Source organism: Neomonachus schauinslandi, chromosome 10 (assembly GCF_002201575.2).
Source record: "Neomonachus schauinslandi chromosome 10, ASM220157v2, whole genome shotgun sequence".
NCBI classification, from domain to species: Eukaryota; Metazoa; Chordata; class Mammalia; order Carnivora; family Phocidae; genus Neomonachus; species Neomonachus schauinslandi.
In genome coordinates this window covers 6,336,696-6,363,509 of record NC_058412.1, presented here as the reverse complement: position 1 = coordinate 6,363,509, position 26,814 = coordinate 6,336,696, and the positions used below count along the sequence as shown (strand labels likewise).

The following is a 26,814-nucleotide window of genomic DNA, read 5'->3' as shown; positions in this document are numbered from 1 at the left end:
TCTTGTTTACTACTACTCTCTAGCTGGGGATAGGCCAACTGCTGTTGAAACAACACAGTTTCAGTGGCTCAGCATAACACATGTTTATTTCTCAGTCACGTGGCAGTCCTCTAAGGAGGGACCCTTTGCTTCACACACGCATTTAGGGAAGCTTCTTTCTCAGGGCTTCACCTCCTCCAGCATCTCTGGAATCCTCGTGATTATGTTGATGAGCAAAGGGAGGGCATGCCTCCTCACCACTGCTGCTCACATCCTATTGGAAAAGAGTACGTGGCCCACAAATTAGAGGGCAGTTTGCCGGAAGAGCAAGACGCATGTTTAAAAATAGCTTTATATGACATGGCTTTAAGTATTTTGCTGCTGAAATTTAAAATTTCATTTCAATATTTAAATATAATTTAAAATGTTTAAGTATGTGGAAGAAAAACAACATAGCATGTTAAAGATGGACAACCTGATAAAAAAACTCCCAGTGTAATGTGTAATGTTTATCCCTTAGGAGGAAACATTTGACCATCAGCAGTAAACTGATAAAGATTAGGCAGAGACAAATTAGCTGAAGGAGGCCATCTGGCAGAATTTGAAGGACTCTTTTTTTTCTTAACTGGACACAGGACAGAAAAGAAGCCATCTAGAGGCAGACTCTTTCCCTAAGAAATATTTAGGCATTTAGAAGTCTTGAGTGTGTTTAACACGTGAGCAGAAAAGATCGTAACTTGATCCTAATGAGGGTAAATATCCAAAATGCTGGATGTCTGCAGAAGGTAGAGTTGAATACAGTGAACCATCCTTTGTCCTAAGAGCTCATGCTGCCCTGAATTTGGCAGCACAGGAAGTGAAGCTGGGCTCTTGCTGAGGAATCACATGGGAGCTCTTTTGTACGGGGCAATCTTACTTGCATGAGGCACGGGAAGCTGATATTGTGTGTGAGTATGACTGTGTGTGCATGTGCGTGTGTGCGTGTGTGTGTGTGTGTGTAGTTAGGCATGAGTTCAAGATATGTTTAAAATGTTGATCAGATAAAAGGGACTCACTTTTTTTTTTTTACAAATTTATTTGAGAGAATGCACAAGCGGGGGTGGGGTGGGGGGTGGGGCAGAGGGAGAAGCAGACTCCCTGCTGAGCCGGGAGCCTGATGCAGGGCTAGATCCCAGGACCCTGAGATCAGGACCTGAGCGGAAGGCAGACGGTTCACCCACTGAGCCACCCAGGTGCCGCTAAGGGACTCAGTGCTTAATAGAAGTTTCTTTTCGCAGAAAGGTTGAAAAGCTACTGAAGTCTCGACTTTCATGCTAGCCTCAGAAAATAGATACAGAAGAAGTGTAAAATAATTAAGTAGCTTCCCTTTATATCAGCAATAACCAGTTAGCAAATATAGAGAAAGGATCCTAGTTTCACAAGCAGTTAAAAACTATGATATGTCTAGGAATACATGTAAAAAGAAACGCACAGGACCTCTGTGTAGAAAACTATAAAACTTTACTGTAGGTTATAAAAGAACATTAACTGGAGAAACATCTTGTTATATAGATGGTAAAATTCAGTATTATAAAGATGGTAATTCCTCTCAAGTTAATCTGTAGGTGTCATGCTGCTCAAGGTAGGGTTTTGAGGGAAATGAGATGAGCTGAAAAATTTCTCTAGAAGTGTAAGTGCTCGAGAATAGCAATTTCAGTATAAAACACACTACTGTTTGTCAAGTAGCAGGCGCTTAAATGTTACAAGACTGACACAGGAATAGACAAAGCCATGAAGCCAGGGAAGAGAAACATACTCATGGGATCTGAGAAATAAAGGTACAGAATAAAAACGGTGGGATTATAGATCCAGTGGGGAAAGCCCTTCTTGATTATTCAGTAAATGGTGTTGAGACAGAAGAAAGGTAAATGCTTGCCTTCTTTGAAGATAACTTGTACGTGGAAGCGAGAACAGATTTTTTTTTGGCAGGAAGGTAATGAGTTCTGATTAGAGTATGTCAATTTTTGTTGTGCTGAGGGATAGCTTAGTGCATCCAAGAGATGTTCATGACATAATTTTCCATTCAAATTAAGGATATGTTTGATAGCTAACCACATAGTACCAGATCCTCAGCAAACATTTTATTACTGCTTACTCCTGTGTCCATTCAGCTAGGAGTATTGAGTATTGAGTACATGCTATACATTTTGCTAGGTGCAAAGTACTTTTGTAGGTGACAGTCCTGTCCAGCATAAGGGACAGACCATGGGTCTAAAAGCTACAGGTGTGATTGTCACATGCATTCCTTTTTTTAAGTTTTGTTTTTATTTGGGGGGGGGGCGGGCAGAGGCAGAGGGAGAGAGAGATCAGCAGGTTCCATGCCCAGCACAGAGCCCAAAGCGGGGCTCCATCTCACAATCCCGAGATCATGACCTAGCTGAAATCAAGAGTTGGACCCTCAATCCGCTGAGCCAGCCAGGTGCCCTGCATGTAATCCTTTTGGAAAGCCTTGCTCAAGTCGAGAGTCTAATTGTAGATGTCTCTCTGCTCTGTGCTAAGTTCTAGAAGGCCCCCGCTCTCATCACCGTCCTGTCACACGGAGCCCACTAACTGTGTTGTAAGTGGGATGGATGTAAATTATTCAACTGCTGAACCTTAATGTTCCGTCGATCCTGTTTCATCCCAAGGGAGTGTCTCCCACACCTTGACCTACATTTGGTGAGAGGAGACCTTCTGTCTGGCTCCTACTAACGTAGGTCAGGTTACCAAGAGCAAACAGGCTACTCTATGGCTTGAATGATCTGGCTTCCACCCTCCCTAAGCCTTTTCCGCTCTTCTGTCGCTCACAAAGCAGTGGGCTATAATGATCTTTATCGGAGGTCTGCAGTTTTCTAAAGGCTCTGAGCCCCCCACAGGGTATGCCTGGCCCTGCCTCTCAGCCCCCACCGACTGCCTGTCTTCCTCGCTGTCTGATGCTGCAGCCTCGTGGCCCTGCTCTCCTCTCTGGACTGTTGCCCAGCCCGTTCCCTCTGCTCGGGGCACCCTCGCGGGCCAGCCATCCGTGCACCTTATACAGGCCCAGGGAATATGACTCCGACTCCAGGTTTTCCCTTCGGTTTGAAGTTTCTCTCATCTCTGCACACATACCTTCAAATGTCTCCTTTGGCTTTTAACACTTTTTTCTACGGTTATTCACATACCTGTTTATCTCCTGTTTTAGTGAGAAAGCCTCTCCAGAGACCACACTTTACATCTAATTATCATGTCCTTCAGTGCTTGATGCCTAGTAGCAATTCCAATATTTATTAAAAGAAGGTTTTATCAGACATTTGCTGTGTCTCAGATACTGTTCGAGGTATTTGTCATATTGCTACTTTATTTAATCTACACAGTGGCATCATTACCTCGATTTTTTAGATAATAATTTGGGGGGAAAAGTGAAATAGTTTCTGAGTCTCCCACAAGGGATTGCTGGCGGGGGCAGGATTTGGGTGGAGTTTTCGGATTTATGTGGCTGGCTGCCTGGTCCCCACCCGCACCTCCACCTAGTGGTCCAGGAGGCACCTCACACTGGACATGCCCAAAACAGACTCCCTGCCTCCCCTCCCCTGCCCCTCCTGCGCTCCTTCTCAGCTGCCTCCGTCCTTCTTGGTAGTTGCTCTGGTCAGAAACCTTGGCGGCCTCGGATCTCAAACCCTGCATGCAGTCCATTGTCAGATCGTCATCAGATGCTGTCATCTTTACCTTCTGACGACAGCCGGGCTCCACGTCAGACTGCACGTGCTGTCACCCTCTTCTGCCTGTCTCCAGCTTCTGCCCGTGTCTCCCCTCCACACCTGCTCCAGTCCCATCTCCGCCTGGGCCAGGCACATTTCTGCCTGAGGGCCGTTGAACTGCTTTTCTCCCTTCCTGGATGTTCTTAACCTCCACAAGCTGCTCTTTGCCTTGTTCTCGCTTGAAATGTCACCCTCAGGGTGAGGCCAATTATCACCCTGTGTGGACACTCCCTCTTCCCCAGCCCTGCTTCGTTCCTGTGCTCCGCGCTCAGCAGCATCTGGTATACGAGGCATTTACCTGTTTATTCCTTTCTCATCTCTCTCTGTCCGGTCCATTGTGAGGTCTGTGGCGGCGAGACCTTCATCTTGCGCACGGTTGTGTCTCCAGCACCTGGTTTATTGTAGGTGCTTGTTGAACACCTGTTTCTGAATGAGGGAGTAAGGTGAACGAATGAGCGTGGCTCAGAAACCCATGCCCTTTCCATCATGTCTCCCTGTGTATTCTTTGGCGTTCGGTGTGTGGGGCTTGTTTGGCTGCAGGGGTTTTTGCTGTTTGTGGAGGAAAGCGATGACTACGGGGGAGAATTGACAGTGCGTCTCTATTGTCAGGTGACTTATACCCTGGTGGCAAACTGACCTTTGACCTGGCAGGTGCTTGCCGTTGCTTTGTCACATTCGTATGCAGATGGCTTTAGAGTCAGCATCTCCTAGAGATGATGGACAATTAAGAAAGTGACTATTCTTCTTAGCATTCATTTTCTTTCTTTCTTTTTTTTATTATGTTCAATTAGCCAACATATAGTACATCATTTGTTTTTGATGTAGTGTTCAGCGATTCATTAGTTGTGTATAATACCCAGTGCTCATCACATCACGTGCTGTCCTTGATACCCATCACCCGGTATTCATTTTCTAACTAAATCCTATTACTCTCATTATTTGTAGAGACAAAAAAATGCATATAAATGATTTTTAACTTTTGCATCCTTTTAAGTTTTAAGAAGTGTAGAGCTTTTAGTTCTTTACATCAGATAGGCTTTTTAAAAATATTACCTGAAACTATTTCATCAATTGAAGTATTTATTTTGAACAGTTAGATTCCATATTTTCCCACATTCCTAGCAGAGTGCCAGCAGGAGTAAATACGTGTCGTTCCACCCAAATACGGTGATGTTGTCATGTAGAAGGTACAGGTGGCTCTGTCCGCAGCCCAGAGCGTACTCGGTGGAGGTTCTGAAGCCCTCCACCTTCTCTCCCTCCTCCATCCCTCAGACTCCACCTTGGGGGAAGTCAGAGGGCCTCTCTGATTCACATTAAGTGATCGCAGACTTTCTAGAACCCGGGAAGTGATTAGCTATTGCAGGCTCCGCCAGATGCAAAGTCAACAGGTAGTTAAAATGTCAGTAAAAGTACAAGTGAAATAATGTCTGAGTCACTGAAACAAGTATTTAGGAACAAAATTCACTGTGAAGAACCACTGCAGGTAATCTCTTTGAGAACAGTGGAGTTGTTTTCATTTAGAAATGTTTTCTTCGCACCCTGGGTTTGGCTGTAGTGAGGTGAGATTGGTTCTCCTTCCCCATCACTCTGTTGTTTTCTGGTCTTGCACATGCCTGTGTTGGATTCATCTGTCCATTTTCCCCTCTGGTTTACTTTTCTGAGCTCTCATTAATCTATTTGTGCCTTACTGAACCCTTTACTGTAGTACTATCTTATTTTCATTTATAACTTACTCCTTCAGAGTCTCTCTGTAGTAATTCTGCCTTCTAGCATTTTACTCTCACATTTGCCACCCCCTGCCCCCACCCCATGACAGGTTGGACCAGAGGCAGCAGAATTGCCAGCCATTTAAAACCAAAAGGAGGGGCACCTGGATGACTCAGTCTTTGGGCATCTGCCTTCGGCTCAGGTCATGATCCCAGGGTCCTGGGATCGAGTCCCGTATCGGGCTCCCTGCTCCGTGGGAAGCCTGCTTCTCCCTCTCCCACTCCCCCTGCTTGTGTTCCCTCTCTCGCTGTGTCTCTCTCTGTCAAATAAAAAATAAAATCTTAAAAAAGCAACAACAACAAAGGGAACATTCAGGGCTAATGATCACCAGTAAAGGAAACAAAATGATGTTGAGATGTTTTTGCAAACCAGTTGGTTCTCTGAGCCCATGTGTATGCCAAGCATCAAAGGTGCAGAGATAAATAAGACAGTGTTCCTGGTGTTCAGTAGCCCATGACTTTTGCGGTGACAGGAAAGTAAACCAAAAAATTACAAAACAGTATGGTAAGTGCTTTCAAGCACAGATGAAAATGGACAGGCGGGAGGGAGTATGATCAACCTGTAGAAGGAGTAAGAGATCTTGACTGGACACTTAGAAGAATCCATGTATTTGGCATTTTAAAAATATGTATTTAGCACATATCTTGGGCTAGGCTCTGGGGATTCAGTAGTGAAAAAGACTGTTCCTTACCTCATGGACTTTCTAGAAAGGAGAGAGATTTTAAAACAGCCAGTGTAATTGGATCAACGAAACACCCATGAACCTAAAAATATGTGGAAGGAAGCAAACAAGCTAAGGTTAAATGAAGGACAAGTGTGGGCATCGTGGCTGAGGGCCTACGTGAGGCAGAGCTGTCCAGTGGGCCTCTAGTACGAAGTGACTTCACAGCTGGGACTTGAAGAAGGAGCTGTCCTTGCAAAACAGTTCCAGAAAGAGTGGTCGAAGTGGACGGAGCAATATTTGGAAAGACTCTGGAGCATTCAGCTCGGCTGCCTGCCTTCTTTCCATCCCTGTGAGGGGGCGTGGTTCTCGGATGGAGCAGCACGGTCTCACACGGCCCGTTCTCCCAGCCCAGCTCACTTCTCGGAGCCGTCCTGTGGCCGCACACCTGATAGCACAGGAACTGCCTGCGGCTGCCGGGACGCGCGGGCCATGAAGGGCGTGCGCGCCGAAAGCACATATGTGCGTTTATGGAGCATCTTACATGTACCTAACAGTTTAGTATGTCACTGAGTGGATAAACTCCATGATTTGATATCGTTTTTATTATGTTTTGAGGGAAAATGGGAATTAGAATTTAGAACTGAAGAGTATTTTATAATTCTTTGGTGAACTAAACTGTGAAGAGAATGAGGCACGATGAGAAAAGTGATTCTCTGCCCTCGGGGAAGTGGGAATCATTGTTTTTACAAACCTCAGAGGCCCGTGAAACATCCTGCAAGCTAACAGGGCAGCTGGGTATTCGTAGCAGCCTGGAGGATGGGTTGGCTGAGGGGTCGTTTCCTGAGAGCGAGTGGTAGAAAAGGAAGAACTGACTTTTAAGGGAACCGAATGGGAATCTCCCCCCTCATGCACCGAGTTTGAGAGCAGTTGTCATCAGACAGGACAGGTTGTGTGTGTGTGTGTGTGTGAGAGAGAGAGAGAGATCTTGCCTGCTGGGTGAGGAGAATGAGCCGTAAGTTCTCATGGCCCCTGATGGCGTCCTCCTTTCTTTACGTGTTGAAGGATGCTCCTGTTTGGCCAGAGGTGGAGTGGACACTGACCACTCGTGCTCTGAGCGCTGGGGCAGGTGGAAGAACACCGGGTCTCCGTGGTGGGGTCTGAGCTTCCTCCTGCACTTGCTGGTGGCGTGGCTGGCCTGTCCCCAACGCCTTGCCTTCCCTGCACAACGGGGGCCATGCGGACTCCGAGCAGGTGACGCTCACTCTCTACCTGTAGGCAAAACAGGATTTCCCGGTTTTAGTGAAATTCCAAAAATATAAATAAATACCTTGTGATTAATTGTTCTGTAACATGAATGTCTGTAAGCTAACGTAATAAAGGATAAATGTATATCCTGGTGGCTTTCAAAATGTGGATTTATTTATTTTTCCTTTCCAAACTATCCAGTTAGAGATTATAAAATATGGAGAAAAGATTGCCATTTTCTTAATTGTGGCATGACTTAGAGCCCTCTTTGAAGGGTGATTTAGGTCAAGGGCGGCTCTCACAGGCCCTTAGTCCCGGGGTCCCAGACCAGCAAGCCGGACAGCAAGCTGTCCTCTTTCTTCCTCCCCCATCCCTCCTGTTCTGTTCTACATTTCTCACCCAACCTCTTTTAATTTTCTACCTATTCCCCTTTTCCCAACTCACTTTCCACCTGTAGGTCAGCTGAGGCAAAAGGCAGCATGGTATGTTGAAAACTCAGAATCAGGAAGCCCAGGCCACGCCTGATGCCTGGGGGCTCCTTCCTCTGGCCTTGAGTTCTAGGGCGCCAATGAGGGGCGGGTGACGCTGCTCCCGCAGGGTCTCAGGTGGAGCTTGAGCAGGCATTTCTCCCCCTCTTTCTCTCTCTCTCTCTCTCTCTCTGTGCCTGCCTCCTTCCCTGCCCTTCCCTTCTCTTGTCTTTTCTTTTCTTCCCTTCCTCCCTCCCTTCCTGCTTTTTTTTTTAAAGCAAGGGAGAAGGCCTGGATCCCTCAGCTCTTATACCTTCCCCAAACACAGCAGCCCCTGGATTATCTCTTTGAAATCCGTTCAAGATCTTTTTTATGTTAAAAAAATGTCAGCATTTTGTAGTTGTATAAGCAGAATAAACTGTTTTTCATATATAAAGGATTATTTTAAGTTTCTGCTTTCAAATACTTTTTTTTTTATTTTGTCACAGCCCAATGATGATAATTACCCAGAAGATCACTAGTTTGGCTTATGAAATTCATGATGGTAAGAATTTAGAAATTAATCTTTCGTCACTGAAAGAAATCCTATTCAAATGTACTTTAACCTGAGATATGACCCTAACTTTCTGCTCTGTATTCAAGGAGGTCAGAGAGGGGAATCTTTAACTCTGTCTACGTTAAAGTGTATTTATTTTTCTGCAGTGTTTAATCTCAATTTCACACTTGATCTAGTGACAAAAACAGAGTAAAAGAATGGGATCCTGTCATAGTACCCACATTAGTGGCAATTTAAAATATAAAGGAAATAGACATTTGATCTCAATCAAGTGTTATTAGTCCCTGCTTCATCTCTGTGTTACATTTTTATTAATATTTGATGTTTTCCCCATGCCCCTTGTCCCTTAATATATAATATACACACACACAGTGACATATATTTTTAGCATAAATATTTATATATTCGTATTTTATATCTTCAGTGAATGGACACCTTGCCATAGGAAATCCTAAAAGTCTGGGCTGTGAGTCACGAGTTTGACTCTGGTTTCTTCACAGACTGGAGGAGCATCCCTGTCAGACCCGTCATTCGTAGTGGCCTAGGGAGCTATATACAGTAGGGCTTTTAGCCCTACTGTATATATAGATCACCCATCCTGTACCCTCTACTACAGAAGACCTACAAATAATTTCTAAGTATATTGTTTGCCTCTTAATTTAGTCCTCCTTTCGTCTTTAAATTGGGCTTAGAATCTAATAAGGTGATGTGTAATTGTAAATCGTGTCCTCCTCTTTGGGGAGAGAAGGTAAAGAAATGGATGGAGAAGGTATATGAGTACAGTTTTCATTCCTTAGAGTCATCGAGAGATAAGGAAATCACTCCTTGCTTTATGTTGAGCTTGTAGCCCATAATACTGATTAGTCATTTAAATCATCTAATAATAGAAACATCTTAATGCCCCCTTTTGAAAGTCATAGTGTTTGCTATAAAATATGCTAGGATTTTGGAATTTTTAAGTTAATAATGATTTCCTCTAGAGAAGAGTCGGATTTGTGCCCTGATGTGTTGTTTCTCTCCTACAGACCTAGATGTGTTGAGTTACATGGTGGTCCTTTGATGTGATTAAACCTGTGTTGCAATGAGAAAGAAAGGAATCGGTTATTCCAAAATTGGGATTATAGCTTGAATTTCCAGTGAGAAGAGTGGTGGAAGTGTGAATGGGGAAAAGCACCATTCTTTTCTTGGAGGAAACCATAATTGATAAAAGTCCCTATTTTTATTTTTCAGGGATGTTTCGAAAGGATGAAGAACTGACATCATCACAGAGGGGGTTAGCTGTAAGGTACGTGCTCTCTTGTCGTGTCCTGCCTTGATTTGCGCGGTCTCTGCCTCAGACGCACTTTACTCTCATGGCTAAGGCTGACTCATCCTGCTGGCGGTACTGACTTCATGAAAACCAACTTTCCTCCCTCCACACACCGCCCTGCCACCACATCTTGCTAGGCTAGGCTGCCTGTCCCTTCTAAGGCTCCCATGGCACCTTGGATATATAATGTACCACGTGGATATCACTAAATTTTCTGTCTCTCCTATGATTTTCTGAGTTCTCTGAAGACAGTCTTCATGTCTGCCACGTAGTAATGAGTGATAATCGCTGCTTTTGTTTATAGACCGATAACTTGATGGCAGTTACTGGGCTAAGATATGTTAATACGACACACAGATACCATGTTTTGAAATAATGAAGAACCAGTAAGATCTTCTTGATATTATTTGAGGATTTCATTCTGGGTAGGTTTCTACTTCATTTATGATAGTACTTTGTTGACTAATCTAAGGAATAGCTTAATTTCTTGGAAGGCTCTATCTTAGTCTAATATAATTAGAGATTGAATCATTTTACCTAAAGAAAAATTCCTAGGAAGCCCCTTGTTTTCGGTAAATCTAGAACAGACAGATGCATGGCTGTCGGAAGAATGAGGTTAAGCTTGTGATAGTAGATAGACCCTTTTGGTAGCATGTCTTGGGAATCTTCTAATATTTTCCCCATCTTTAAGATTATTCTATTTTGATATTCTCTATAGTCAGTATTTACATATCAGTAGGTGTACATTTGAATATACTCAGAGAGGTTACTTTGATCTGGGTTCTGTGATCTTTAGGCGTCCTTCGCCCATCCCTAAACCTCTCATTAAGAGACACTCAGTCCCCCGTTTCTGCCTTTCCCTCCCACACACCCACCTGGCAAAACCCCAAACCCTATTAAATTCGACTCTCTGCCTACCTAAACAGTGGAAGAAAGCAGAGTGGAAAACATTCATTGCAGATTGGACCTGTTTTGAGTGTGTTACCGCAAACTTAGAATCATGGCCTTAGTGTTGCCAGGAGTTTGGCTGCATCTGTCCCGTGCGCTCCCCGCTCCGCACCCCCGCCCCCCCTGCCCCCCCCAGCCGTGAGCTCTAGTGTGCTCCTTCCTCAGACTTACAGCACTCCCTCCCCCGCACTCACTTAGGGTGGTAGCAAAGTTTGATTCTTGGAGAAAAGAAAGGCAACCCTACTTCATTTTGCTACCACTAAACCTGCCAGACTGCCTGTGTCTGTAACAAATACTCCTCTTTCTGTCCCATACCAAGGATTCACTGTCCCTCATCCAATCCGAGGCCAGCATCTCACTTCTCACTGAATCCAGCCGCTTCTCTTTAACTGAAGGCTTTTGCTTCCTCGGTTGTCCCGTCCCTTGCATAGTCACTCATCCTTTCCCCATCTTTTCCCGCTGAAAGGAGACACACCTTTACCTCACTTCCCCTTCGACCTCCCTCCCCATTACTCTGCAGCCTTTAGAGCAAGACTCTGTGAAAGATGTATGTCACCATCTCCCCGTCCTCACCCTCTTCAAGCCCCCGCAGTCGGGTTTGTCCTCACCGCTGGTCTGATAGCATGCTTCAAGGGGACCCTTAATCTCGGGGGGTGTAAGTGGTCAGCCTTGGTTTGCACGCAGCTCAGCCTCTCAGCACCGTCCGATCCAGCAGACCATTCAGTCCCTGAAATGTTCCTCTCTCGTCTTCCGGGACCCCACCCTCTTGGTTTTCCTCTTGCCTCCCTGGCTGTTTACTTCTGTTGTCTTTGCTGAATCCCCCCGCTCCGAGGCTCACCACTAAATATTCGTGGGCTCCGAGGCACACGCTTAGACATCTCCATCTCCTCTGGGGGTCACATGCAGTCCATTGCCCCTAAATACTGCCTGCATATTTGAGGTCTCGTAACTGTCCTCCCACCTGTCTCCTGAGCTCCAGCCTTGTAGCCAACTGTCATTTCAGCATCCCAGCGTGGATCTGAGCTGGCATTTCAAATAGAACACGTTCCAAATAGAACTCCTGAGTCCTGCCTCCCTCTTCCCTCTCCCCAGCCCACTACCCGCTCAGTTCACAGCGGCACCATTTGTCACTAGTTAGTGCCTTAGGGTGAAAACTTGGGCAAACTCACGCGTTCTTACTGCAAATCTGCTTCACTGGCAAGTTCACTCTCCCTTGGAGACCTGTCTCTCATGTGACCATGACATCTGACTGTCCCTGATCTGACTGGCTTCTCGCCATTCCCACTGAGACCACTCCAGCTGGACCCTCGCTCTCTGCTTGGTCTACTGGAACAGCCTCCCCAGCAGGGTTCAGATTTCTGTCTTCTTTCCCTCCACCGTCTACCTTCCACTCAGCAGCCAGAGGTCTTTGTAATGTGTGTTGGATTATATTTTCCCCTCCTCTGAGGGAAACCCCACAGTGGCTCCTCATGTAGTTAACTAGGAGCAGACTAACCGCTTAGGACCAGAACTGATAGCTCTGCCCCTCGTAACTACACCGAGCTCCTTGTCAGAACCCCCTTCCCTGCCGTCACTCTCCGTCCTTGGCCCTGCTTGATTTTTCTTCATAGTATGTATTACTGTCTGATGTTATGTATTTGTTTTGATTGTCCCTCTCTCTGTCTTTCTGATGTAAACTCTGTGAGGATAGAACTTTGGCCCATTGATCATTCTGGCCTCATGGCCTCAATGCAGTTCACCAGTGAGGGTGCTTGTGACCCCCCAGGAGACATTTTTGGTTGTCACGGCGGAGAGGGGAGGTGCTGCTGACACCTAGTGGGTGGAGGCTCAGGATGCCGCTAAACAGCCTCGGTGCCCAGGACAGCCCCTGACAACAAAGACGTATTGTCCAAAACAGTCCATAATGCTGAAACTGAGAAGCTCGAACCTGGGACAATGTGGAGTTGATCCCAAATAAATATTCATGGAATGAAAGGATTCTTTCATGTAATGTCATAAATGAAGTATTACAGTTATACTTCGTTCTCATTTTAATAGCAAATATAATTATCTACTGAGTACCTAAAATGATTTGTCATTTGATACGACCGTTGAGCCAGAAATTACTTCAGCAAATTTCACGGTTCGGAGTTATCTCCTGTCCTTGCAAATTGTGATACATAGTTTGACTTGGTAGGACTGGGCTGCGCCTTGATAACCTGGCACTGTTTGGGGCGGGTTGAGATGGAGCTTTGTGATGGGAGCACAGGAAGTTCTTCCGTGGCTTTTGATTGTCGGGCACTTACCCAGCGAGTGAGGCAGTGAGAAAGCATTCTCTTTCAGCATTACGGAAAAAAATGCAAGAGCAAATCTGCCAGCAACATTTTTCTCTCCTCAGTTTTGAGCCTTCAAGAGAAAATATGTAAGGCTCAAAACGCTTTTAAATGTAGAAGAATAATTCTGGAAAGATCTAAAAAAGGAGTTTGGGCTAAGTGGTGATGTAGCTAGTATCAGATGGACAGGAAGCACTGTTTTCTTGTTTATTGTTTTTTATAAAGGTACATATGAGAAGGTCTGTCAGCTTCTCTTGGCCACAGAGAGGGTTTGTGCTTTTTAAGGAAACCACTTCTCAGAGAGGAAGGAAGGATCGTAACATCTTCCAGAAGCCTGATTCCCATCCTCAGGTGGAGTCGTTCTTCTATTGATTATAGTTTATAATTGTCAGTGGAAAGCAAACTTAGTAAATGGAACTGCTGGTAGAAAATAAATAAGGGGTGCCCGGGTGGCTCAGTCAGTTAAGTGTCCAACTCTTGATTTCAGCTCAGGTCATGATCTCAGGATTGTGAGTTTGAGACCCGCGGTGGCTGGGCTCCACGCTCAGCAGGGAGCCTGCTTGAGCTTCTCTCTCCCCCGGCCCCTCCCCCCTGTCTGCCTCATGCTCCTGCACATGTGCTCTCTCTCTTAAAAAAAAAAAAAAGGAAAAGAAAAAGAAAATAAAGACGTAGATTGCTAATTCATCTATATGATGATGTATACGGTCTATATAGGTTCTTGTGTTACTAAGTATTTTTTACCCAGTTCCCTGCATTAAGATCTAGAAAGCTCCGTAAACCTTAGATGCCACGTGCCATCGGGACAGACCTCAAAGCAGTTGAATGACAAACGTTGCAAGGCATCCTTAATTCGGTTCTCCCTTGCACCCACATCCAGTCTGTGAGCAAACCCCCCGGGGTGTCCTGCCAGAGTGTATGCAGGCACTGCTCCCCCCCGCTGTTCCTGGCCGCTGTCGCCTCTGCCGGGGGATCCCAGTGGCCTCCTGGCTGGCCTTCTGACGTCCACCCTTGTCCTCTCCACACTCGGGCTAGAGGGATTCTTCGGAAACCCTACTGTAGCTTTTCATTGCATTCAGAATAAAGGCCAGAGTTCCTACCATGGCTTATAAGGCAGCCCTAGATGATCTCACCTTGGTTCTCTCTGATTTTTTTCCTGTTTCTTTCCCTGGTTCAGCAACACCGGCCTCCCTGCTGCTGGACGCACCCCATCTCAGGGATTTCACACTCACTGTTCCCTCTGCACGGAATCCTTGTCCCGGTTACTCACATAGCTCCCTGTCTCACTGCCTTCCCGTCTCTGCTCAGATGTTGCCTTATAAGAGGTCTTCTTATATATATATATAAGAAGAACGCTTTATCTTTGTAGTACTTAGCATCTCTGAAAATATTTAGTACATATTTTTCAATTATCTGCTTTCTGCATCTGTTATGTGAGCTCTGTGAATGCAGAATATTGCTCTACTTTGTTATTGTAGCATGTCTAGACCCTGGAGCGTGTGGGCACGTGGTCAGTGCACACATGGATTTGTTGGGTGAGTGAACGACTAACTGGTAGGGGAAGATTCTTTATGCCGTCTCTTGTCGGTCTCAGGTTTGTTTTATAATGACGAAATCCAGTAGCAACCCTTTGTAGTTGCTCACAAAGATCTGTATGGAAACTCTCTTCTCCAGAAATACTGCTGAGCATTACCACATCCTCATCTTTGGAATTCCTATCATACGAATGCAAATGAAAATTAAAGCTTGCTTTGTGGCGCAAACAGGAAGAACAGCGAGGTGGAAGCTGCTGATTCCTGCTGGGTGGGTTTTCGTGTTTTCTAAGAGCTCGGGGGGCGGGGGCGGGCCCCCTCTCACGAGCTGCGTGTGTTTTACCCGCAGGCGCATGCCAAGCCTCCTGGAGTACCTGAGCTACAACTGCAACTTCATGGGCATCCTGGCGGGCCCACTCTGCTCCTACAGAGACTACATCACCTTCATCGAGGGCCGGGCGCACCACAGGGCACCGCCAGGCGCAAGTGGGAAAGAGGACATGCCCTGTGAGAGAGCAGAGCCGTCTCCGAACGTAAGCTCGTGAGGTTGACCTGAGCCTCGACAGCTTGTGTTGCGTAGTGTTGTTTGTTCAGTGATACTAATGTCTTCAAGGTCTGAACTTGCTGTGTCTTTGAAACTATCTTTAAGATAAATGACTCTTCACACTGCAGTTAGTAGTAATGTCTAGTAGCCGTACGATCATCATCAAAGAACAAAACTAAGGTTACTTAAGAAGCAGGGCACCGCTGAGGGGCACCCGAGTGGCTCAGTGGGTTAAGCGTCTGCCTTTGGCTCAGGTCATGATCCCGGAGTCCTGGGATCCAGCCCCACATCGGGCTCCCTGCTCAGCAGGGAGTCTGCTTCTCCCTCTGCCTCTGCCCTTCCCCTGCTCATGCTCTCTCTCCCCCACCTCTCTCTCCCTCAAATAAATAAATAAAATCTTTAAAAAAAAAAAAAAAAAGCAGTACTGAGTTCCTGAGTGAAAACGATGTTTTATAGTTATCGAATATTTTACAAGAAAGCCATTTGCACGGAACTGACCCAGCCTAATTTCTTAGGCTTCTTCCTTCCCTGCACTTCATGTTCCAGCTAATTCAAAGTGTTCTCTTCTCCTCTCCTGACTTCCCTCTCCTCCTCCTGGTCATCGCCAGTTGAAATCTTACTCCTCTTTAAAGGCCTACATCAAATATCACCTTGTCCATGAAAGTTTTCCTGCTTCCCCACAATAAAACAGTTAACAATAGCTAACACTTTGAAAGCACTTCCCGTGTGCCCGGCCCTGTTGGGGACACCTCACAGTGACTCTCTCAGCACTCACAACACAAGGTAGGTGCTGTTACTCTTACCGCTTAACAGATGAGGAAACCAGGCCTACGTGATTTGACTGAGATGTCCCAGGTTGGCAGCAGGAGAACTGGAATTCAAACACAGGCAGTCCTAGTACAAAGTCTGTGCCAGATTGCCTCAAACTGAACATAAGCTTTATTTCCTTTGGACTGCTGGGATAGGTACTCCTTTATCAAGAAAGGCTGTGAGGCTTTGTGTAGGCCGAGCTTATGTTGGATTTGATCTGGTAGAATCTAAAAGTCCCATGAGAACTAGGCCGATCAAAAAGTCTATGAGACAGGGGCGCCTGGGTGGCTCAGTCGTTGGGCGTCTGCCTTCGGCTCAGGTCACGATCCCAGGGTCCTGGGATCGAGCCCCGAGTCGGGCTCCCTGCTCAGCAGAAGCCTGCTTCTCCCTCTCCCGCTCCCCCTGCTTGTGTTCCCTCTCTTGCTGTCCCTCTCTGTCAAATAAATAAAATCTTTAAAAAAAAAAAAAAAAGTCTATGAGACAAAAAAGGGGGCTAGTATGTTTTTTCTGAATGTGGGGCTTGAGCAAAGGATCACCTTCCTTTCTAAGTTAACTATAAGATGAAGCGTGAATGAGGAAATTTGCACCCATTCACAAAAGCTCTTATTTTATCTCTTTTCTGCCATGTGACTCGTGTTTTGTACCAAAAAGGTGCTTTTGTCTTCATACTTTCTATTACTGGTTAAATGTTAATTGATAAATGCCGTATCATATGGGCTTGAATTTCAGACTTGAAATCGAGTACGTTCAGATCTCTTCCATTGACTATTTGTGTCTCTAGGCTGACCACTTAACCCTTTAGAGGTCTCACTGCCACAGGAGAAAGAAAGGATTAATATAGATAGCTTCGATATTCCGGAATCTTGTTCTGGAATACTGGAAAGAGGATTAAAAGCTAGGAATCAAGGTACTAGACATAATGTTGTAAAATATTTGAAAAATTTCAAGTGGTATAAACTTCTGAGTAGCAGTAAATCAAACCCAACGAAGAATAATACAGATTTATATATTCTGTCACCTCACTCTGAATTTTTATGGGATTCACTCTTATAAAATGTGGCTTTTCCTCTTTTGGGTTGTAGACATCATAAGTCAGAGGTTGTTGGCAATGGCAAATACTCTTAATCTATTATTTCACTGTCTTACTGTATTTTTAGGGTAAATTCCGTATGTGAAAAGTTTATATAGTCAGAGTGGTATTTACAAATCACTCAAAGGCATTTGGAAGCTCTTTGTGCATCACTGGAGTGTGTGGACTCTTGGAATCCAAAGTAGGACGGTCAGGTAGCCAGTGGCCCTTTTGTTGGGGACCTCCCGATTGTCTTCATCTAAATCAGATACAGGTTTGGGTGCTGAACAAGGACCAAAATCACAACGGCCTAAGCAAGGTCTCTCCCACGACATCTGAAGTGTCAGTGGTCCGTGGGTAGTGTGGCAGCTCCATGGGTTGGGGATCCAAGCTCTCCCCTGTTTTTGCCATCCTTAGGGCGTTGCCCCCATCCCCACGGTATAAGCTGGCTCGCCACAGGAGCTGTACCTGAGCTAACACCGCATGGACCGCGTGGCTGCACTCAGTTGTGAAGGGGATAGTCACGTGTGGTCTAGCTAGACGTGCCCAAATAAAAATACCGTCTTTGTGCAAGAAGCGGAGGGTGGCTTCTGGGGAGCACTTGTCAGTCTCTGTCATGACGTCTGTAGAACTTTCCTCTGGGGCTCCTTAGCTTCTTAGTGAAGGATCCCTCAGTCTTCTGCCATCTTAGGAGGTAGATACAAACTTGACTGCTTGTTTCTGGACCTGGCCCAGGCACGGGGGCTGAGGATTCCACCTCTCAGGCTGTAGACTTCCTTGAGTCTCCCCGTTTTCATTCTAGCACTTACCCAGCCCCCCACTCTGGACCCATGTCCCTAAGCCTGGATCTTCTCTGGTTCAGCTTCTCTGAGAGTTGACTTCTGCCCTCCTGCTGGAATGGTGGAAGGGTGCCCCCTTACTAAGGAGGGAGGCGGTGGGAACCAGGGGTCATCCCTGGCCTCCCAGGTTTAGGCCCTCACTCCTGCCTTCCAAGCTACCTGATCCCACATTGCCTGAGCCTTTGTGCACTACCTGGTAGTCGAGATCAAGTGTATGCTACTTTAATTTTTGTTTTGAAACTGAGACCTGGAAACTTGTGTGTCTAGTCTCACGGCCACAGTATTGCTCATTGTGTCACTACGATGATACACCCAATTTTTAGGTTAATGTATGAGGCCATTTATTTCATCTCACTGTGCTTACAATTATAATTTTTCTCTAATTACCTGTTTTAAATCTCTTTTCAAATGTAAAGCTTAGATATTTTGGGGGAGGGGTGAAGAAAATGTAGCCTTATTGTACTAGAGAAAGCTTTAAAAAAACATTGAGGAAAATGAGAATGAAGGCTGCAGCAAAGAGTCCTCAAGTGCTCAATACCTCCTAACAAGTGGCCCGAGAGCAAAGACAGCTTTTTCAGAAATGCGGTGAATCTGGCGTGTGCTTTGACTCTTGCCTTTGAGCCCTTTCTTTTGGCACTGTTATAGAAAGTGTGAAAATATGAATATTCATTTGCAGATTAATTTGAATAGTATTTGACTACTATGCAGGACACTCAAAATCCAAGTATCTTGTTATGTTCCATTACCTGGACGCAGCCTTTCCTTTCTTCCACCTGTTTCTTTCCCTTGGCAGGTGCTATAATCTCCCCTCTATTGAGTCAGATTGAAATATTCTGGCTTACTAAAAATACAAAACCACCATGAGTTGGATTCTTTTAAGGTGATTTAACCTTACCAGGATATAGGAAAGAATGGCCTTTTTTTTCCCCCCCTACCAGAGTCTTTTATGCAAATCTTTTTGTTTTCTTGGGTGTGTAGTTCTTTTGGTTTTATCATTTATGAATAAAATTGCATTAGAGAACTGTCAGACTTAAAGGGATGCATTAAATTGTTTAGTGTAAAAATAATGTCCATGAAATACACATAGCATTTGGAAAATACAGGGAAAAGTACAATGGAAAAATAAGCTCTCTGTGTGTGTGTGTATAATACGAAATCCATCCCAAAAGTTACTCATGTGATTATTTTTGTGTATTCACACCTATAGGCCTGTGTTTGCTTTCAGGTATTTATTTTTTAACTGAAAGCTTTGAAAACACAAATTGAGGTTTCTAGTGTGACCTGAGCCCTAATCCAGAGGTAGTAGAGAGAAGGCTGGACATACATGTTCCTACCGTGAGACCCTGAGGGCTTGACATGCTGAGTGCAGCGTAGTTTATGATTTTTGACCAGGAGAGTTATAGAGTTTATGCCAGATTAATCTGGCAGTAGTATGTCAGATGAATTAAAAGGGGTATAGATTAAGCTTATGAAATCTTGTCTTGTTCTTTCAGGTCGCAGTCATTCAGAAGCTCTTAGTCTGTGGACTTTCCTTATTCTTTCACCTGACCATCTCTAAAACATTACCTGTGGAGTATAACATCGATGAGCATTTTCAAGCTACAGCTTCATGGCCAACAAAAGTCGTCTATCTCTATGTCTCACTTTTGGCTGCCAGACCCAAATACTATTTTGCATGGACCTTAGGTAAGTTGCCTGGGAAGGGACTGACTGTTAACGTGTGGAGGTGTATCTTAGTAGCTAGCGGGGAGAGCGCCCTCTTGAGGATATGTAGTTAAAGACCAACTTGAAAAATTAGAGTCCTCTATTAGAAGAAACCAACTTTACAGCTCATATCCTAAATACAAGGGAATATCCTAGAAACTGTTAGGATATCCTAAAAACTGGGTCAAGGCCCATTTTATTATAGTATCAGATAAAGATGAAAATGAATAAATCTACTGTTTAAAAAGATCCTAGTATATAATAACATATACCTTCTGGGAGAACATGGTAGATTGTTATATGGATTCTTAATATGCTCTTTTCACTTTGTTTACTGCAGCTGATGCTATTAATAATGCTGCAGGCTTTGGTTTCAGAGGATATGATGAAAATGGAACAGCTCGTTGGGACTTGATTTCCAATTTGAGAATTCAACAAATAGAGGTTAGTCAATCATTTACAGGCTAGTTACCATGTGATATTTTACGTACCATACTTTGCTTTTACGGGTTATGATGTGATGTCCCAAGAGTGGTGTTGAAGGTTTTTTATTGATAATACTCATTCTTCCATTCAACCAATATTTATCAGTCATTCGCACGTGCACCAGGCACTGGGGATCCAGTGAGTAAGATTGTGTGATCTGGGCCCTTGTGGAGCTTTAGTCTAGAGCGGGCCAAAGGGGCACAGAAGGATAGGTTGTGATCAAAGAGGTGTAGGGTGTGTGCTGCAAGATTGGCTCCAACTCAGATCAGATAGCTCAGGGAGGGGTCCTGAAGGAAATAATGTCTAATCTGAGTCCTAAAAGATAAGGAGGAGGTTGCCAGGCACTCCAAGGAGAGGGGGAACAACATCCTGAGGGGGTAAGGCTCACAACACAGGGAGTGGTGACAGACGAGCCTGCAGAAATTGAAGACAGGTCCAGATACTTCCAGAGGCCATATTAAGAGTTTGGAGCTCTTAAAAGAGTGATGGAGTATTGTCGATGCATTTTATACAGACAAGTGAGGTGATCACAGCTGTGGTTTGGAAGGATCTGGCTGCATCAGGTAGATGAGTTGCCCTCGTGGGACAGAGTGGTCTGTTAGCAGGGTGTTGTGTTTATCCAAGGTGATGGTGACCTGAACCAGGGTAGTGCCAGTGGGGTTGGAGAGACATAAGCACCTGGGAGCACTGTTCCAGAGACCCAGCAGAACTCGGTGTTACTTTGGCATCAGCAAGAGAGAGTGAGTTATGAATTGGGACCAGATACCTGGCTTAAGCCAGTTTTATGGCGATGCCTTTCACTGGGAGAAGGAACAAAGAACAGGCACAGGTTTGAAGGGAAAGATACTGTGTGTTCAGATTTCAGACTCAACTAAATTGTCCGGCAGGCAAATAAATGACCAGCCACTAGCCGCAGCACCTGAGCTGGAGATCCTCATTGGGGAACTACCAGCCTGTGGCATTTCACGGTTTGGGAGAAACCATGAGAGTAGCCACGAGAGAGCACTGAGAGACCCACAAGGGACGAGAACCCCCCGCTCCCCGGAGTACCTGTGCTCATAGGCTGGGCCGAGGAAGGCAGTCAGGAGGAGGAGCCAGAGAGAGGAGGAGAGCTAACAGGGGACATCGGTTTGCCAGCCCGAGAGAATGATTCCAACAATAGAAACTACCAAAACTTTAAGTGAAGGGTTGACAGCCAAGTTTATAGTGAATGGGTCAGGACCCACCGACGCACCTTAGCATCACTGAAAGCTCGTCACTCCAAGTGGGACAGTCTGTCATTAGGCGCCTGTGATGGGACGCCGTAGGAAATACAGCACCGTCTCTCAAGGACTTGCTGGGACAGTTAAACCTGGTTAGGTCTTTCAATCTTGCTAAATTTAGAGGGAGTGTATAGTGTGGAGAAGTAAGTTAAACACCAGATCCAGAAGTGGGGAATTCTGTAAGACAAATGACCCATTTTTTCCCAACAAATAAATGACATGGGAAAGAGGGGGGCAGAGAGGGGATCTTACAGCTTAAAAGAAGCTTTAGCCAGACGCACCGTGTGCACCTTGTTTGGATCACGATTGAACAGACCAACTGGAAAAACATGTTTTTAAACAATCAGCGATATTTGAACACAAGAGGAGTATTAGGTGATTATATTAAGGAGTAAGAATTTTGTTAGGTCTGATCTTGGTTTTTTAAAAGAAGTCCAATAAATTCTGAACTATTTACAGGTGAACCAAGATGTCTGGTATTTGCTTTGAAATTCTCTTAATGTCAGTAATAAAATGGGGAAGGGGAAGGAAAAACTGATAATTGTGGAAATTGAGTGATGAATACATGGCAGTGTTTCTAACTTCCTGTTCATTATTGCTTCCCTGTGGAGACTTTGAGACGTGTTTTTCCTAATCAAGCCCCCATGAAATTTAATATCGCATATACTGTATATCGGTGTATGTACTCTATGTATATGTGTGCTTTATATATGAAAATAGTAAGACTTTTTGCCCCCAAGAACTGGTTTTTATCATCTCGGGAGCAATATCACCCTTGCTGAGAATGCATGGTATAAGAGGAAGTGAAGAATAAAGGAGTTTGTTTTTCTGAAGGAGGGAACGGTAGTCAGTGTTAAAGGCTGCTGAGATGTGCAGCCAGAGGAGGGCTCACGAGCACCATCAGCTGTAACAACAGGGGAGTTTATTGATGATTTTGGTAACAGTGTCCAGGGAGGGAGAGGCATAAAAGCCAGATTATGCAACTCTTAGGCATTCATTACCTGTACAGGGAAGGAGGGTAGAGATAAGGCCACAGCTGCGGGGAACAGGTGATTGAAGGGGGGATTTTTGTTTTGCTTAATTTTGTTTTAAAATGGAGAGATTGACACATGTTTACCAGTTAGACTATTGGAAGACAGTGTGAAAATATGGTAGGGGGAGAGAGAGGCTGATGGACACACGAGGTCCCTAAGAAGATGGAGAACAGGGAGATAAGAGGCCAGGTGCAGGGATTGACCGTGTTGGAGGAGGAACCAGGGACGGAGGAAGGGAAGTGTGGAGGCAGCTGACTTTGTAGTTTTGATGTGAGAATTTGGAGTCTGATAGTTTATATCATCTCAATAAAGTTAGAGGCAAAATCACCTGTTGGGAGTGATGGAGGGAAGATGGGGGGTGGGGGTGGGGAGTGATAGGACCAGAGATAAGAAAGTGGGGAACTTTTGAAGTACTAGTTGGGATCTCCTGAAATTGCTGATATTTACCTGCTTTTGACTTACCAAAAAAAAAAAAAAAAGTTTAAAATGGTTCAATCCAATAGCTGTTTTCAGGAAGAGGAGAATACACTGTTTAGGGAAACAAGGATTGCTTGGTAGGTTGAGGGCTCAACTGATATCAAGAAGGATGGATTTCGGACAGAAGTCTCGAAGGCTGTATGATATTCTGCACTCGGATTCAGAGGTTGTAAGTAGGGAAGGGGGAAAGTAAGGTTGATCTGGGATTAGGATTTTGATAGGGAGGTGAGTGAAAAGGAAAAAGAAACAAACATACCCAGGATTTTGATGAGAGTAGTAAATAATGGACCATGGAATTTACATGGTGGGAAGGAAGTGAAGATGCAAGGAGGAGATAGTTACGGAGGGAAGGAGAGGTAGGGGACCAGAAGTTCCCTCTGAGGTCAAGGGGAAGCTTTTATGGGAGAGGCTTGTGTGGAGAGATTGGACAGCTGGGAAGACGGTGGTGGTTCCAGGTGGGGCCAAGGTTCCAGGTGGCCACAGATGGTGGCTGAAGAGGCATGGGGGTGAGGGGATTGAGAGACTGGCTTGATGGGACGTCCAGTCCCCAATGAAAGAGTCATTGAAGGGTCACTGAAAGGCCATTTACATATCAGGAATGTCTTTGGGATAATCCTTTGACAACCCCAATAACTTAACATATAGGAGAAAATAGTGATAATCCATTTATCTCGTAGATGGCCTCTAAAATAAATTCCATTTACACGATGATGTTACTGTATTAGAAAAGCAGTATTAAGGAAAGAAATCAGTACCTACCATCAATGTCAAGTAACTTATTTTTAGCACAATAAAATGTTATTACTTATATTTCAAGCTTCATCATTTTGTGGGCCAAAGAAAAAAAGTTCTTTTGTTTTTCAGATGTCAACAAGTTTCAAGATGTTTCTTGATAATTGGAATATTCAGACAGCTCTTTGGCTCAAAAGGTATGTTCCTTCAAGAGCAGGCTTTAGCTGCGCTTTGGCATCTAAGACTTGAGGTTGAGCTTCACCGAGTTCAGATTCTTGACTAAATTATCAGTGTGTTGAGTGACATTGGGACCTTGGTGTTAACCCAGGAAACACTGCTAACATCCCCTGAAGCGAGAGTCTATCAGATGTGAGAACTTTTCAGCCTGAGTGGTGAACGTAGCTCTCCCCGGCCTCTCGGTGCGCTCTCCCCGGCATCTTTCCGGGGTCTGAGATGGCTGGTGTCCTCCTACTCTCATTCCCTGGAGGTGTGTTAAGTAAAAACAAAGTAGCTACACAACCACTGTACAGATGCCCTAGATTTTCCAGAACAGTTCCAGTTTTAAAATATTTCAATTTGACAGGTGCTTCTGCATGTTAGGCACAGGATGCAAGGATGAGTCCAACACAAAGACCCAGCCCCTGCAGCCAGAGAGTTTGTGATCTTGTTAAAAAAACAGCAGCGTCACCTTCGCGCACCATTTCCTGTAGGGAGGAAGAGCAGGGATGGGGGGTGGGGGGCTGTTGCTGGTGCTGGGATTGTGATAGGAGTTGGTCGCACGGCCAAGGGGGAGATACAGGCAGACCAAGCATAGCAGCATCAGTTAGGAAATTGCACAGAAGCTCCCGGTGACTCTGCCTCTTGTTCCCAGTGAGACCTGTTACTCCACCTCGAGTTTATTTTATGAAATCTTGCCCTGTGACGGTACAGCTCTAAGCACTGTTCTGTGCCAAGCAGCCTGTTTTGGGAATGTCTTTTATTTTGTGACAAGTTGAGTATCTTTACCCCTCGAAATGCCCACCATACAATAGTGTCACTTCGTGGTACCTTGCAGTCTCTCCACTGGCTGCAGATTCTCTGAGCTAATCTGTTGTGTGATTTTTGTTACTGTTGTATTTTAAATTTGACACCTTTGGGGCACCTGGCTGGCTCAGCAGTGGAGCTCATGACTCTTGATCTCGGGGTCGTGAGTTTGAGCCCCATGCATAGAGATGACTTAAAAAAATAAATTTGAGGGGCGCCTGGGTGGCTCAGTTGGTTAAGCAACTGCCTTCGGCTCAGGTCATGATCCTGGAGTCCCGGGATCGAGTCCCGCATCGGGCTCCCTGCTCAGCAGGGAGTCTGCTTCTCCCTCTGACCCTCCTCCCTCTCATGCTCTCTGTCTCCCATTCTCTCTCTCACATAAGTAAATAAAAAATCTTTAAAAAAAAATAAAAATAAATAAATAAATAAATTTGATACCTTTGGAAAATCTTATTTTCATCTGAGTGCTTTACCCTGTTACTGAGAAATTTTAGTCTAAGCCACAGCCAGACTTGCCAGAAAGAAGTGTTATTAGGTCAGTTGAAAGTTCTTAATTAAACAAAAGTCATTAAAGAAAATTTTAAAAAAAGTAAAGTATCTTTAATATTAAAGATATTTTGGTAAGTCATGTAGATTTCTAAATACTGGCAATGCTCATTTTAGCTATTACATATACCATAAAAAGATGAAAATCAAATTTATTTTCCTAGTTAAGTAGGAGTGTTTAGTAGCTGTCACCTCCCTGAGGTCACAGGTCAAGTTATTGCTGATGTTAAGTGGTGGCTGTTTTCCTGGTTACTCTCTGTCCTGTCAGGTAAGAAAAGAATGATCGCTGTGGACTATCTAGACTCTGATCACTCACTCCCCTTGGCTCTCCGTGGTTTTCTGGCTTCTAGGGTTTGTTACGAACGAGCCTCCGTGAGTCCAACTATCCAGACATTCATTCTGTCTGCCATTTGGCATGGGGTGTATCCAGGATATTACCTGACGTTTCTGACAGGAGTGGTGATGACATTGGCAGCACGAGCTGTGAGTACCCAGAACTCCATTTCCTACTTCGGTGGTGGTCCCCTTGCGCTGGTGGAGGAGGCGAGGACCCCTCCACAGGCAGGCCTTGTGTCTGGGGCCCTGGCCAGAAGTGAGCTGTGTGCCTCGCGTGTTTGTTGAATGCTCCCGGGGGCGCCACGCTTGGTTCATCTGAGGAGCAGACTTGGCACGTGGGAGGTGCCCCACCAAGTGTTCATTGTCTTGACAGAATTTTCTGAACGAGAGCTAAAAACTGAGTTAAATAAAGAGGGTCAGAAGGGTAGGTTTATTTTAGAAATGTTTCCTGAAAGCTGTCACGTTTGAGTCCTCTTTTAGAGGAAGAGTGGAGTATGAACAGTGTAGACAGAGTGGATGGGCCATTCCTGGGCTGGTGGACACAGTTCTTTAGAGTGCTGGCCTCGTTGGAACCTGGAGTAGTATTTTGGGAAATAGTTGAGAAATTAGGTTGGTGACATGGGTGGACAAAGAAGAAGGACAATTTAGTGTAAGTCCTCGAAAGTCAGAGGCAAGTAACAGGACAGAAATGGTGTTTGAACAGGCTTCTTACAGCACTTACAGGTGAGAAGCCTTCGTTTAACAAACTAGCAGATACTCATGCGATTTTCCGGTACCTTGGGGGGTATATGAGGGAAATCTCAGAGACGTATTAACCAAGGGCCGTGCCTTCTGGCTGTTTGTGGTCTAACTGGGGCGTATAGGTACTAGTGTATGTACGTGTGTGTGCACGCGTGTACGGCACGAGGCATGTGTCGTACATCCCGTGGGTTTTATAGTCAGTAACATAGTTGTTTCGAGGTGAAAGAAATCCTTTTGGTTGGGTTGACCCGAGGTAGCCTCATTAGGAAAGTTTAGTTGGATTTGGGCTTTGAAAGATGAACATTATTTCAAAAGTGAGTGAAGTGTGATGGCGGTGGAACGTGACGCTTTAGGCATGGAAATGACATTAGCAGAACCAAGTTTGAAAGTGCCTGGTGTGTTTGGAAATGACAAGTAAATCTGGTTGAAGCAGAGACATCGTGAATACCTAAGGTGTAGATAATTCTGGAAGGGCAAAGGAGTGCAGGGGAGGGAGAGGGAGGGGTAGTCCTAGAACTTGAACACCAGCCTAGGAAAGGGCCTAATCCTCGTTCTGTCTGCGTACGTGGGGGCCAGGTGAGGTTTTTAAGCAGGGGGGTGGAATGCCAAAAGCCATGCCTCAGGAGAACTGATTTGCCATCGATGGTTGGAAGGGAAGAGGGTGGGTAGCTGCTGTGGCC

The 26,814-nt window shown here is 45.1% G+C and overlaps 1 protein-coding gene across 1 annotated transcript in view; it reads left to right on the top strand.

Moving 5' to 3' along the window:
- Positions 1 to 26,814, top strand: part of MBOAT2 (membrane bound O-acyltransferase domain containing 2) — a 116,116-nt gene that overhangs the window by 85,851 nt on the left and 3,451 nt on the right. The window contains exons 5-11 of the mRNA XM_021697429.2: positions 8,366 to 8,421; positions 9,664 to 9,718; positions 14,881 to 15,064; positions 19,287 to 19,479; positions 19,838 to 19,941; positions 23,621 to 23,685; positions 25,408 to 25,540. Coding sequence (XP_021553104.1) covers positions 8,366 to 8,421; positions 9,664 to 9,718; positions 14,881 to 15,064; positions 19,287 to 19,479; positions 19,838 to 19,941; positions 23,621 to 23,685; positions 25,408 to 25,540 — 790 coding nt within the window. The remainder of the gene's footprint in view (positions 1 to 8,365; positions 8,422 to 9,663; positions 9,719 to 14,880; positions 15,065 to 19,286; positions 19,480 to 19,837; positions 19,942 to 23,620; positions 23,686 to 25,407; positions 25,541 to 26,814) is intronic.